Source organism: Ammospiza nelsoni, chromosome 4, assembly GCF_027579445.1.
Source record: "Ammospiza nelsoni isolate bAmmNel1 chromosome 4, bAmmNel1.pri, whole genome shotgun sequence".
Lineage (NCBI taxonomy): Eukaryota > Metazoa > Chordata > Aves > Passeriformes > Passerellidae > Ammospiza > Ammospiza nelsoni.
Window position 1 is genome coordinate 69,615,868 of NC_080636.1, and position 14,339 is coordinate 69,630,206.

At 37.2% G+C, this 14,339-nt stretch overlaps 1 protein-coding gene across 1 annotated transcript in view; it reads left to right on the plus strand.

Moving 5' to 3' along the window:
• LOC132072733 (uncharacterized) overlaps positions 1-14,339 on the plus strand; it is a 57,675-nt gene that overhangs the window by 14,503 nt on the left and 28,833 nt on the right. Inside the window, exons 9-13 of the mRNA XM_059471224.1 lie at positions 1,707-1,903; positions 4,135-4,199; positions 4,473-4,579; positions 7,681-7,792; positions 10,987-11,086. Of these exons, the coding sequence (XP_059327207.1) occupies positions 1,707-1,903; positions 4,135-4,199; positions 4,473-4,579; positions 7,681-7,792; positions 10,987-11,086 (581 nt within the window). The remainder of the gene's footprint in view (positions 1-1,706; positions 1,904-4,134; positions 4,200-4,472; positions 4,580-7,680; positions 7,793-10,986; positions 11,087-14,339) is intronic.

The window sequence follows — 14,339 nt, forward strand, 5'->3', positions numbered from 1 at the left end:
CTACCATCTTTTCTCTCTCTATATCCCCTCAACCTCCCCCCCACTAGAAGAGCCTGTATATGAAATTGTTAATTCCATTCAGTTCTTTGCATTCACCAGGGCAGGCTGGTTTTGTTTCCTATATATTTTTAGTGGTGTAAATAATTTCAAAGACCAGTCAAATGGAGTATTACCTTAACTGATTTGATGTGGTGTCCACCAGCTACCATACTTTTCAGTTTTGTCTGCTATAAGTGTTAAAAGTTGCTGATCTCTAGTAACAGATCTTGTGTCTTAATCCTTTCTTTAAAATAATGGAGTTATGTTTGAATATTTTTGATGATAAGGAATCTGCTCAAACTCCCATGAACTTTTACATTTGTCCCTTAAGAGTTCACTGGTATTTTTGCTTACTTTCTTTCAGACTTTGTGGATTTATGTTATACAAACTATGTTCATGTAACCTTTGCTGATAACCAATTCAGTTGTATGTTCAGCACATTGTTACCACTACCACCCAAAAATAATTAAATTGAGGGATTAACTGGTTTTAAGTTTGTATGGAAGACCTGAAGGTCATTGGCTTTAGCGAGCATGGTAAAGTTCATCACCTTTCATTATTAGGACCTTTTTAGAATGGTTTAGCTTTTGCAAGGGACTGTATCTCCTTAACTCAGCTTGTGGTATTTATTTTATGTTGTGGGACACTTGTACAAATTTCAGGCTTCCTGTGAGAGGGAAGGGAGCCAGGTAGACTTTTCAGAAGAATCTTTGCATTCTTAATTTTAATTATCAGGTACTTCTGAAAAGTTTGAAGTTCTTAATTTTGCTCAAATTCTCTGTAAAAAAAATGGAAGCCTTTTAGCTGGAAAAGCAGATGTCTGGATCTTGTCCACATAATCCTGAAAACTCTACCCTGCTACTGTAATGACCAGTATGTGCCTCCTGTTATGAGTTATTTGATCACTTTTTGTATATTTTGCTTGTGAGAATGTGAGGAAGAAGAATATTTTAATTTATGAACATCTCTGTGGTTTCACTGCTTTTCTTTTTGCTGTGCCTTGTAATTTTCTGTTAGTTCTGTCTTCTATGTGCTGAAGATCTTTCATATGTCTTCCTGTTTTTAATTATTACTTTCCTGAGTATAATTTATTATTAACGTGTGAAGTTATCCTTTGTAGGTGTGATTATTCCTGTTTCCTACTTCTCTTCATCTCTGAGGTTCCCAGCACAGTTTGTTCTCCCTGCTTTGACTGCCTTTTTACAAATCAGAGTGCAAGGTTTGTTTAGATGTCTTCACCGTCATGCTGTGTGTGCTGCTGTAGCCAAATGGGGCCAGAATTAACCATGGTTTATTTTACTCTAAATTTACATCTTTAATCATAGTCCTCTAATTCTTTCAGCTTTTTACTTGAACTGTTTCTGTCGGTGTCCTTCTCCATTCCCTTCCCTACACCCATGTTTGCAGGTGGAATCTCCTGTTATATCTATGTTTCTTCGCCAGACAGTAGACTACATCCTCATATTATTTCAGTTGAACAGTTTGTTCAAGGCTTGTTTTTTTTTTTTTTAGTCTATGTTTCTGTAGAAACAACCAGATAAATTGTAACTCTTGACAGGTTTTACTTGACTGGCCATTACTAAGAAATTTTGGTTTGTTGTTCATATTTCTTTTCACTTTCCCTTCGTATTTATAAGGCTTTTTTCTTAATGTTTTTATATTCTAGGCACAACATAGGCTTTCCCATTGTAGAATGTTCCTCTGAAGGAGACTTTATTCTTTCCAAACCACCAGACACAGGGGGACTGATTTCTTTTGGCACTGTAGCTGAGCAGCTGGTCTATGAGTTGGGCAATCCTCAGCGCTATCTTTTACCAGATGTTACGTGTGACTTTTCCCAGGTTTCCATCACTGAAATTCCAGGTTAGTCCTCTTTCATGTAATGATATCTGTGTCCATGAAGTGTGTTATCAAACAAAAGCAGCTACTTTAATTTCCATTTAGTCTCTGCATATTTCTTGTTAAATCAGTTCCTTAGAGTCATGTTGTATTAAACTGCTACTTTCAAGGACTTCTTCTAGAAATTCTTTTAGAAATTGTAAATGTAATCTTATTTATCTTACTGGCTGACTATTTTATATTTTTGATCACTGCTCCTTTTGCTTTACTTTTTAATGCCTGCCTTGCACCTGTCAAGTCCGTAAAGTATTTATTCAGTGAGAACAACATCAAGACAGCTTCATTATGATTTCAGTATTTTTTTTAAACTGCAGCTAAATTTTTTTTCTCAAAAAAATGTTTTGTACATGGTTTTACTTAGGACATTTGAAGTGTTGGTAGCAATGAAAGGCTGTGTCTTTCAAAGCACTGCTTGGCAATGGCGTTTTTCTTAGACATTTAGGTGGATCATGGTAGAAGAATGATTAGGTACAGGATTTCCACCAGAGAATCTTTTTTTAAAAAGTCCATTTGCAATCCTCAAAACACTTAACAGCCAGTAAACTAAAGATAGATATAATGTATGTTCAGAATTTAGCTTCAAAAAGAAAACAAAAAAACTCCAGGCTTAACAGATTCAGAGACCTGTAATTTGAGTAAGACAGTTTGAAAAAAATTTTATCTACAGTCATCTAGAGTTTGCCTTTTACTGGATCTATATTATATTTTTTTCCTTCTGATGAAACTTACTTGTGACAGAATGCCAGGTGTCTTTCTAAAGCTTAGAACAATCGAAATCTCGAATTAAAAACTTACTGGAATAAAACTGAAATTGTGGTAACATAAAGAATATATTGCTTGAGTAAAAAAGTACATGAAGTGAATCTTCAGCTCATGCAACAAACGGCTGTCTGATAAGGCCAGCTTGCTGCTTTTAGCCCCTAGTCTTTCTCTTTTTAAAAAAAGAATCCCTAACCTTCCTATGAACTTTTAGCTTGCAAATGACCTGATATGACATGTTTGAACTTAAAATGAACTTTCACATGAACTTTCAGTTAGTCCTCTTAGAAATATAACAGATGGAAAATGGGCAGATTGCTTAAATATTTTAGTTTGAAGTGCTTTGACACGTACACCAGTAAAAAGAGGCAAGCTATCTAATTTTGCTGTTTATATTGCTGATTTTATTGTTCTGTTGGATTACTTGCAGGGTTTGAGCTGAGAGGTGCTTGTTTTCTTTTTGTCAATGGATGCTATGCATTTGGTTTTGTGGTATTTGTTTTCTTGTACTATGCTTTCACCTGGAACATAAAACTTTTCCATATCTTCACCCTGAATGGAGGGATGCAGTTCTCTATTTATAGAGTTAAATTAACTTCATGTCAGTCAGAGAGACAGTGATGATGTTATTTGACTAAAATTTGTATTAGTGACATTTACTTTTTTAGATAGGCTCTGATCTTTTCAGAGTATTTATATAAGGCTTTGAACTGCTTCTTAAATATTTACAAACACAGGTTAGTCACAGGTGAACTACACTATAATTCTGGCTCTAAAACATGAGGTGCCAATCCTGCACTGCTGATTTTCAAGGAGTAGCACCTACTGATTTTCTCCACCTCAAGCTTGAACCTGATGGCATCACAGCAATTTTCTGCTTTTCTCTTTTTGCATTAATATTCCTAATACTGAACATGGTTGTTGCCCTGGCAAATATATTCAGACTGTTTCTGTTATTGATAAGAAAGCTAACATTAAGTTACCCTTCCCTTACTAAGCTCTCAGCCAATAGCTCTTGCTGGTTTCTCATCTTGCTTTGATTCTTCACCAAGTGAGGCATTGCAGTCCACTCCAGCCAGCTGCAGTAAATTGTATGCTCTCTGTGTGTGTGTGCAATAACTGGATATTAAGAGGAATGTAACTATTGAGTCTAATGTCCTAAGGCTGCTTTCTTTGTTAAGTATTTTTTAAGTGCATGAATAAACATTTCAATCGCCCTCTTAAAAGGCTCATGGCAGACATAAATTCAGTCACCAGTTTGCTGCTGTGCCTTCTAAGGCAGGAAGGACTGTTTTCTGAAAGGTTTACTCTTCTCTGGCAGTACAGCTATCAATGATTTGCTTTTTAATTAAATGCATTTGATTAATATGTATCACAAAAGAATGTCTTTGAAGTTATATTGAAGAAGCTGAAGTACTGATTTTTAACTACTCTAGGTTTTGATGGTGGAGCAGTGAAAGTTTGTGGAGCAAAAGGATTGCCTCCTTCAACATTTTATAAGGTATTACCTCATTTTTTGATGTGAAAGGTATATTTTGATTTACAAGATCTTAAATTTTGGAGACGCTGCTAAAACTTAACACTATCCTCATCTTCTCTGCCCTAAGAGTAAAAGAAAGAGGGGGAAAATTTGGAAAGGCAAACCTTTTTTTATATGCAAAAACCTGTTACTTTGTTTAAAAAGTATGTATTTGTATAGATAATGATTGCCAGAGAGCGTTTATAGCCTGTCAGTACTGAATTCCATGTAACTTCATAATCTCTTTATCATTAGGTAAATGCCACTTATCTTGATGGCTTCAGAGCTACTGCTGTCTGTCCAGTGGGAGGCCCAAAGGCAGTTCAAAAAGCAAAACGCACTGCAGAAGCTATTCTGCAAAGGTTGGTATTTGAGTCTTGGAAGGGGATCTGGTTTGCTCCTTTTTTTTTCCAGATGTGATGAAAATAGAACAGTGACCCATGATGGCAACATTACTAACCTTGTAAGAATCCTAGAAGATTATAGTTTTCCTATTGGGATGACATTTCAAGACTTAAGTAACCTTTTCAAGAAACATGTTTTCAATATGTAGCTGCACTTCGGTTAGGTTGGACAGAGTGAGAAAAGTGTCAAATACATTTAAAAATAGGTGGCTGGAGAGAGACTGAATTTATTGAGGAACAAGCTGTGGTTGAGATTAAATTTTATTAGATACCAGAGATAAACCCATGTGAAACTAGTTTTCAGCAGCTTTCACAGAACTTTTTAATGAAAAACCTTACTGATATGAAATATAGGAAGTTTATTGAGTTGGTGTTTAAAACATGCTTTCTAAAATGTGACCCAGTGATTTTTGTTTTTTTTTCTTAGGACAGAGTTACAATTCTAAGACAGAGTGATAAACTTTCAGTTGTGTTGTCCTGCCAGTTTATTTGGGCATGGAGGAATTCCTCTTAAATATAATTCCATATCAGGAATCTCTCAGTGCTTATTCCAGTAGCTCCAGTCTTTCTAGTTAAGAGATCTATTTCCTTGTGCCATGTTTTATATAAAGCTTCTTCCCCATCCTGTTGTAGACTCCTGCAGAACAGTCAGAAATCCAAGGTTTACTGTGAACTTGGAGTGATTATTCATGTGCCTGTGTGCAGCACTGTGGTGAAAGAGTTGTCTGACTTCCCTCAAGAGATATGGCAGATAAGAGCAGGCTGATAGGGGCTGTGGAATTGCAAATGCTAAAAGCTCCTGTCCAAGAGCTATTGAGAAAATCCAATTATAAAAAAAAACCATCAGAAAGTGGCCAATATGAAGACTCGGAGCCTCTGGAAGGCCATCTTTCTGGAACCTAGATGTTTATTTTAGGAAAAAAGTAGAATGTTTTGTTTTCTATTTCATATTTGCTTTTGGACATTATTTCAGACTGGACTATATGTGTATCTTTGAATGAAACAGATTGTAGTGCTGCTGCTATCTCTGACATCTAGAAAATTAATTCAGCCTGTATACTGTGCTCTCTTGCATAATGATCAGAGGAAAGCTGAAGTGAGGTACTTGAGGGCTGATTAACTGGTGTGAAAAGTGGCCTGTAGCCCATTAGGCATGCTAGTGGGCTAGTTCTCTGTTTTGAAAATTACAGTATACACATTCTGCATCTCAAATGTAGTCTTAAACAGCTTAATATGTGGAATTGTTTCTTTGACACAGCAAAAGATTGGTGTATGTCAGCCCAGATAGAGAATAAGAATTAAGCTGTTCTGATCCCTCTCAAAGGATGCTCTGTGAGCAACTGTAACTGTTTCAGAAACGTTAACGTAAGGTTTTCTTCCTGGTTTCTGTTCATAAAATCCTGGAATTGTCAAGGTTGGAAGAGACCTTTAAGATCAGCAAGTCCAACCATCAACTCAGCTCCATCACTGTAATCCCTAAATCATATCACCCAGCACCAGATCCAGACATCTCTTAAACACCTGCAGGAGTGGTTACTTCACCACCTCCTTGGGAAACCTACTCCAGTGCCTGACAACTTGAACAGTGGAAACTTTTTTTTCTGATACCTAATCTGGATCTCCCCTGTCTCAGCTTAAGGCCATTTCCTCTGCTCCTCTCACTGCAGGCACAGTAGAAGGAGCTGGCCTCGTCCTCAGTACACCCTCCTTTTATGTGTAGCCTTTTTCCAGGCTGAGCACCCCCAGCTCCCTCAGCCATTCCTTGTAAGACATGTTTTCTAGACCTTTTACAACCCTTATTGCCCTTCTATGGCTGTGCTCCAGCACCTCAGTGTTCTTTCTAAAGTGAGGGGCCCAAAACTGGACGCAGGATTTGAGGTGCGGCCTCACCAGTGCCGAGTACAGAGGGACAATCACTGCCCTGGTCCTGCTCGTCACACCATTGCTGATCCAGGCCAGGATGCCACCGGCCTTCGTGGCCTCCTGGGCACACGCTGGCTTGTGTTCAGCTGCCTGTCAGTCACCATGTGAGAGTCTCTTTCTGCCAAGCAGCTCTCAGGCCACCCTGGCCCAGACTGTGGTGCTGCCTGTGCTTGCTGTGACCCAAGTGCAGGACCCAGCACTTTGCCTGAGTGAACTTCATGCAGTTGTCTTTAGGCCATTGATCGAGCCTGTCTGGGTCTCTGTTTCAAGAGAATGTTCTAAGGATGTGTTCTTTCAACTACCCAGCTTCCAGTCTGTTCTAGGTTAAGTTCTGTCCAGTAGTTGAGTGGCAGCAAGTGCAGAAGAAGGCGCACAAATTTAATTGCTTCATTGATACAGATCAAATTAGTTGTTAACCTAAGACATTGAACAGCTTTGGCAGCTTGTAAGATGACTTACTTTACTTCTTTCATGTGTGCTTCTCCTTTTACTTGTTTATTCATTATTGAAAGCAGAAGGGATTTGGCAATATGTGTGTGAAGAAGTCTTGAAATATCTCTGGTGTACTTCTATGTTCATGATTCTTTGTTGCATTATTAACACAGGAAAGGGCTAAAAATGACCCACAGAATGTATTTTCAGCTGTAGTATCTGTAGCTGTAATGTTTGTAGATATATAAATTTATATATATCTAATAAATAATAAATAATTAAAATAATTTAAAATAACTTAGTACAGACACAGTTTGCAAATTCAGTTGCCTTAAATGAGATTGTCTTATTTTTATCTCGTCAAAGATAAAGGTGGACTCATTTCTATTGTGTGAACACATTTCCATCTCTTTACAGCAATTAAAAAATTGTATCTTGTATTTATGTCTTGTACATTGCTTCATTATTGCTGTGGTTGTTTATGACAACAGTGATAGATTAGCAGCATGTTCAAAATGTTCCACCAAAGCAAAAAATGTTACTTGTTTCACCACGCAAAATATATATCCTTAAAAATTCCAGTATTTCAACTGATAAAGTCTTTTATACAGCTGTTTGACAAAGTTAACTTCTGTGGTCCACACAGGGCTACTTCAGATAATCATTTTGAGACCGTTTACTAATAAAAAAATCATTTATTGCAGGACTCGTCTTATTTTCAGTCAGCTTGGGTATGAAGATTACAGTGCAGTTAACATACAGGTTTTAGGGTCTGAAGATACATATGGACCTCATGCTAGAAGGAGTATAGAAGGTGTAAGTATGCAGTGGAGTGTTCTTAAACTTTTACTGACCTCTTTTAATCTTTCCATATTGTTATCTTTTCCACAACTTTAAAGGAAGTCATTATCATCTTGGGAATTTCACCCCTTCATGTTGCAAAGAATTCACTGTCACTACTTAATGTAGAAAATTAACAGTGACAAGGTCTTTGCAGTATTGGGTCTTCCAGAAGCACTGATACAAAATCTTACAAAAATGTTGTTGTACTTTGTTCTGATGATCTCCTAAAGAAATACCATATTATAATAACTTCTGTGGCATAGACTTAAATTGCATTAGATGTAATGCAAAAAGACCGCACTATAAATATTGCAGTCAGGAAATCTCAGCATTTATGTTGCCTGCACAACTTCAAAATTTTCTGTGAGTACTAGATATAGTACTGAAGAAATAATCTTCAGCTATGTAATTCTGCACTGTGAGTGCTTATATAAGAATATGAATGATGGCCATAGCCACTGCAGCTGTGATATCCATGGTCTGTTTTCCTAATCTAGAGAATGAAAGTCCTTTTTAAAGAAGGAAGACTGTAAATCATGTCCTCACTTAGACACAGTTTAAATATTTAGACAGTTTAGTTTGTTCCAAAACAGTAGCATTTAATTCTTCTTTGTCAGTGGCAGCCTTGCAAAACTCTTAAGGTACGCGTGGCAAAACTCAGCTCTGAGTTTCTTACTAGTGCTGACATTTTATCCAACAGTTTGTATCTAAAGGAAATGTGAATGTGGTGTGGAGAAGGACAGTGGACTTCTTACTAGTGAAATTGAGTGTTCTTAGAAATTGGTCAAGTAATAGCTGCAGCAATTAATTTCAGTGCTTGAGTTTCAATTCCCTTCAGCAAAGCAGCAAGAGTTGCCTCCTGAAGACTGAGCTTTATAATGTGGTCTCTTTCGTTTTAGGACCATAAAACCTGCAATTTTAAGTGTCTTACAAAGAGTGCAGAATCAAAATTTTGAAAGAGAGGAACAGATGTTCCAGATGTTCAACTTGTCTGTGTTCAGTTTGTACCAACTCCTGATCATTACACAATGTAATGTATTCTTTAATTGAATTGTTGTATAGGAAGTTCTGTACGAAGTGAATAATGAGTTGAAGTAGAGCAGTTTCTCCCTCCTGATTGATTGTTCAGTTTGCCTTGCTTATAGTACATTAAAGAAATTTTTTCAGTGGAAGAGTATTTTTAGTACTTTCTGTGTTTCCAGCCTCAGTTCCCAGCTCTTATATTAAAAGTAAACAGAGTGTTATCACCATTGTATGTGCTTCCATCCATGCCTGAAACAGGATGTGAGAGCTAAGGCTGAAATACAGGAAATCAGACTCTATTGCCTTTCATGCCTCCTCCAGCATTTTAGAAGAAGCTAGCCAGGGGAGCTTTCATCTGGAAAGCAGCCATGGTAGTTTGAGAAAAAGGACTGGGGAGTGGAGCTGGCTTTTCCATTTAAAATACAAAGTCATAGAATCCCAAGGAGAACATTTACTCATTGGGGCTTCAGGTAGGGATAGTGTAGTCACAAACACTCTTTCTTACAGTGTCCCTCCATGCAAATTTAGACCTGGTTATTTGGGTTACAAATCACGGTACTCAAAACCAGAGCCATACTATGTTAAGCAGTATATTCACACATAAGGAAAATAGTTCCTGCTTTGAAAGTTCTGCTACCTAAATTTGAAGCAAAGAAGCAAATATGTACATGAATACCAAGACAGGGTAAGTTGAACAATACTTGGAGCTCAGTGTTGATATGTGGTGTGGCTGGACTACTTCCCATGCACATCTGTCATACTGGTGCAGTGGTTAGCCTTTGCAGCTGTGAAATCACTGTGTCTCCCAGCCTTAGGTAAGCCTCTAGTCTGAGCTGCTGTGTGGAGGATTGACTGTTCCTGACAACACAAAATACCCTTGAGAAATAGGAAAGGGTGGCAAGCGCTTCTTTTTCTCGGACTTTGCTGCCTGTCACTCTTGATAGCACTTTGTCAGTTAGACAAAGGGACCTGAATCAGCCCTGAGTACTTTTAGTGATATTTGATTTTTAGTATCCTCTGTTCTGTTGGGGAGGAAGGAGTTGTGACAGTGAGTTTGTGGTTTGGAAATCTGGGATATGTTTCATGTAAGCTGTTTTTTAATAGTACATCAGGCATTAGAGTTTGTGGCATAGAAACTGTATATGTTCTGTTAATTTTCTGCTAACCCATTGTTAATTGATTTCCATGATATTGTTGAGACTTTGTTTTGCTGGTTTTTTTTTTTGTTTTAATTCTGATACAGTAAGATTAATTTCTTCAGCCTATATATATATATATACCAGTTTTAATACTGAGTTCATCCACTTCAAAAGGATCCAGCTGATTTTCGTAGACATTTTTATCTTGCCTTTGCAGGCAAGGAGGTAAAATGGAACTTTAAATGGAATCTTGATTATATGGTACAGAAAGCAGATGTGAATGCATGAGGATGTTTTCTTGCAAGAATGTTTCCAGTTGATTATTATTTGTAGTAATTTAATAAATCTTTTGATAGCTTTAGGAAGACTGAATGTTAAAATTCTGCACTTGTTGGGTTGTATGGCTCTATATTTTTTGTGTATTGATTCCAATGGTAGAAATGAGAGACAGTGCTCATCTGCAATGACAGGTGTTTTGGCTAGAGTAGGGAGCACATTTGGTTTATCTTTAGTGGGAGCATCTGCTCTTCTCTCTGAAAACATGGTGGTTTTTACAAGTTCTGTTCTCACATTTATCTCCCAAGGATTAGGTTTGAATTCTTTTCTGTGGACAGATCTGCTTCCTTCTTGATGCTAAGAGAAGTGAACCTGGCTCTCTAACTTGTCCCCAGAGTACTTTCAATGCTCTTAGAATAAGAGCAAACTTTGTTTGCCAGTTCCACTGACAGTGAAGCCACGAATTTGGTATTGTTAGTTACAGTACTTGATTCTTGGAGAATGCTGGAGAACAGGCACAGTGCCGTAGTGACTTGAAATACCCAATAGTTGATTCCATGGTATTCCAAAATAAAGATAATGAAAAGCTGGCAGCAAATGATAGTGATGGTGGATAAAAAGTCACCGAATGATTTAACTCAAATACTGAGCTAGAGTTATTTTTCAGTTTTGTAAATTTAACCAATGTTCTGCATCTAAGCTAATCTAATTTCAACCTTTTTGAAGCAGGGACCTCGGGAAGCTGTTATTTGGCTTGCTGTACACCATAAACAAAGAGAAGCTGTAGAAATCTTCTCCAAAGAGATTGCACCAGCTGGAACTGGCATGGGTAATTATTCATATAATCTAAGAATTTTCAAGTTATTTTTTCTTTTTATTCTCTGAGCATGACTAGCACCCAAAAACTTGGTCATATTAGGCTTTCTTATGTTGTTCATAGTGAATTAATAATTTTTAAAGGTGTATAAGCTCGGTGTAGAAATGCAACAGACATTAGCAGAATGATAAAATGAAAGTCCTCAAAGTTCACCTTTATATTCCTTTTAGATTCTTTATTCTTCCCGTGCTGCTACTGTTCCATCCTATTTTTTTCCTTTTCCTCATCCATCTGTTTTCCTACATGTGACTGCACTGATGTGCAGCAGTGATTTACTTTTTTTACCATGTTCCTAAAACTTAGTAATGCTATTAGACTTTGCTGAGTGTTACTCAACTGGCAAAAATATACTGTGTCCAACTATAACACTGCAGTTTAGGAAGAGATGTGCAGTTTGAGAGTTCTGAAGGTTCTCTTCATACTTCATTATCTGGTGTTGCTACAAAGGATTTTTATTGATGCTACTGTACTTTCAACTGTTTAATGTATAGCTGCTTGTGTAAGTAATAACAAGATTCAGGTATAATTTAAAAAATTTAATACTGCAGTGATGGTGCTGACAATCTGCATCTTAATTCCCATTGCGTATTAAATACCCAACTTAACTCATCCTGCAGTATGAAGTCTAACCTCAAATTATTCAGTCCTCAGAATTTGATTTTGTGATATATTGCAAGATTTCTTTTTGAATTGATGTGTGAGGTAAAATCTAACCACTAGAATTTGATTAAGTCCATCTTAATTTTGAGGGTATATTTTTAATTATTGGCTTGAAGGTCACGTAATGTGAAATGATCTGTGCTTCTATCACTTGCCAAATGTTTGTTCCAAAAAAGGGCACATTTTTTTTTTATAAATGTCATTGGTTTCTCTAAATTTTCTGGGGCGACCTACTGTGTGATTATTTTGAGCAAATTTTTTTCTTTTCTACTCCCAAGTCCTTAGGTGTCACCACTATAACTATCTGAGTTCTAAGCTCTTTCATGTGTTCTGTGCATAAATCATGAGTACTCATCCCACTTCTATTATCCATTCTAAAAGAATTTAAATTTTGACAGCCTAATTTGAGGACCAGAGTTTAGATATTTTGCAGTGGCTTCTGCATATCTTAATGAAGACTATATCTAGGATTTACATAGATCTTCAAAGTTAAATTCCATGGGCTTCACCTCAAACTCTGAAGTTCCGTAGCAAATCTAAAATACTGATTAATGGAGGACTAGTTAAATGTTGCCTTGCAATTAAGGAATGAATTTTTTGCCAGTTGGTTAAAATTTGTGCAGAAGTGTGCACATTCTCACATTCTGTGTTTATAGTCTTTCAATTTGCAGAGAACAGTTTAATGCAGGTTGGGGTTTTCTTTAAAGCTGTATTTATAGAGACAAGGTCAGCACATGGTCCTTTTTTCTTTTTTTTTTTTTTGTGTCTACAATAAAGAGATGATCATGTAGAATTAACTGTAAATACTCATTGAGATAATAGTTTAAAATGTTGCTGTTCTGAAGGCTGATCAGCAGGTCAGCATTTACCATAGATGTAAGTTGCTTATAAAGACTTGAAGTTTTCGTTATGAATGAAGGACAGTATTTTCAGTTGGACCAAACTATCATATCTGTAACTAGTTAGGAAATCATAACTGAAGTAGTTTCTCCTTTTTCATAGTGATTTCTCCATAGCAGACCAAGAAAGTAAAAATACATTCTTATTATTTATTCTGTGCATGCATAGACAGTGCCCTAGAAAACATCCTTTTGAATTAAAGAAAGCTGTGTGGATTTTAAAATCATTGCTTTTCTGGAAGGTCCAGAACTAATGGACCTGTACTTGTCTCTCTATTCCTAATCTGTGCTTCTTTTATAAAGCAATTGCTGTGTATTTAAACCTTGTTTAAAGTCTGAAAGTGTTGGTTTTATTAAGGGTTCGATTTTTTGCTTTTACCACTGATCTTTCTAGAATGAAAAAGTGAAAAATCTGCCTACGTGGGTTGGGTGAAATATGCAGAATTGAAATTGAGTTACGGTAACATGTGAACATCTGTGCCTTAAGGTGACTGGCAAACTTTCAGTTCTTGTTATCAGGGCTTTCAGTGATGAAACAAATGCATTCCTATGTGGAATAGGTTAGGCAGTCTGTGTGGATGATGGTTGGAGTGCTGAGCTTGTTTCCAAAAGGAACAGTTTAAGCTTTCTAGAATATCCTGTAGAAGTTTTTCTCAGAAAAAAAAATCTGTTTCAATTCTTAGAGCTGCTGCTAGTGACCAGCAGTGGGAAAGAGGCTATTTCTGGAATCATCCAAGGCATCTGGTGATAAATAGCACTTATCCTTGCCAGGTACAGGACTGCAAAAAGGGTTTTGGCCTCCATGACAAAAATGACTACTGTCAAAGGCTATCAGGGCAGTTTACTGACATGCTTCCAAGTGCATAGTCATTCTTTATTTTTAATTTGTGGAAGATATACTGGAACTGCTTCATACAGTCACTTGTTTCAGTTGCTGTTGTGTGGTAAATTTCTGTATTACCTGTGCCCGTAAACTCTTACATAAGCAGAGAAGGGTCAGATTTGGGATCTGAATGCTTAGTAAGCTACTTGTTGGTGTGGAGTATGTTTAAAGCTGTGATTAAGAAGAATGTTTTTAATTTTCTTTCTTCAGTGAGATTTAGAATTTTGCAACACTGCCAAACAGTAATTAGTGGAGTACTAATAACTGCATCAGCTTAACGATGCTTAATTTCTGACAGAAGTGTGGAATTCCAGACCTTGCTGTGAAGAGCAGAACAAGGAATTCTTGATGCTTAATTGTCTTAAAATGGGCAGGTCCACAAACAAGACTTGTAGGGATGGGTGAGTGATCTTGGGAACAGAAGCCAGAACTAAGACTGTTGAGATTTTTGTTGTCCTGGGTGAATTCTCCAGTAACAGCACCTGGTGTTCATTTCGCTTCCCCTTTTCCCTGAGCTTATTCCCTCCCTTCTATTTGACTAGGACATTTTTGGAAATTATTACAATTCTCTGGAATGTCACAGCTTCAGGGAGGGGCGGAGCATGCCCCATGGCAGTATGGTCACCCTCATGAGAGGGTCAGATTGTCCACAGGCAGAGAGCCCAGAACTTGAGCCTTGCATGCCCTGCGCAAGTGCTCTGGGCAGTGAGTACCTGAGGTCCCATTCTGTACAGTGCTGCACCACTTTTTCTCACTGGACATT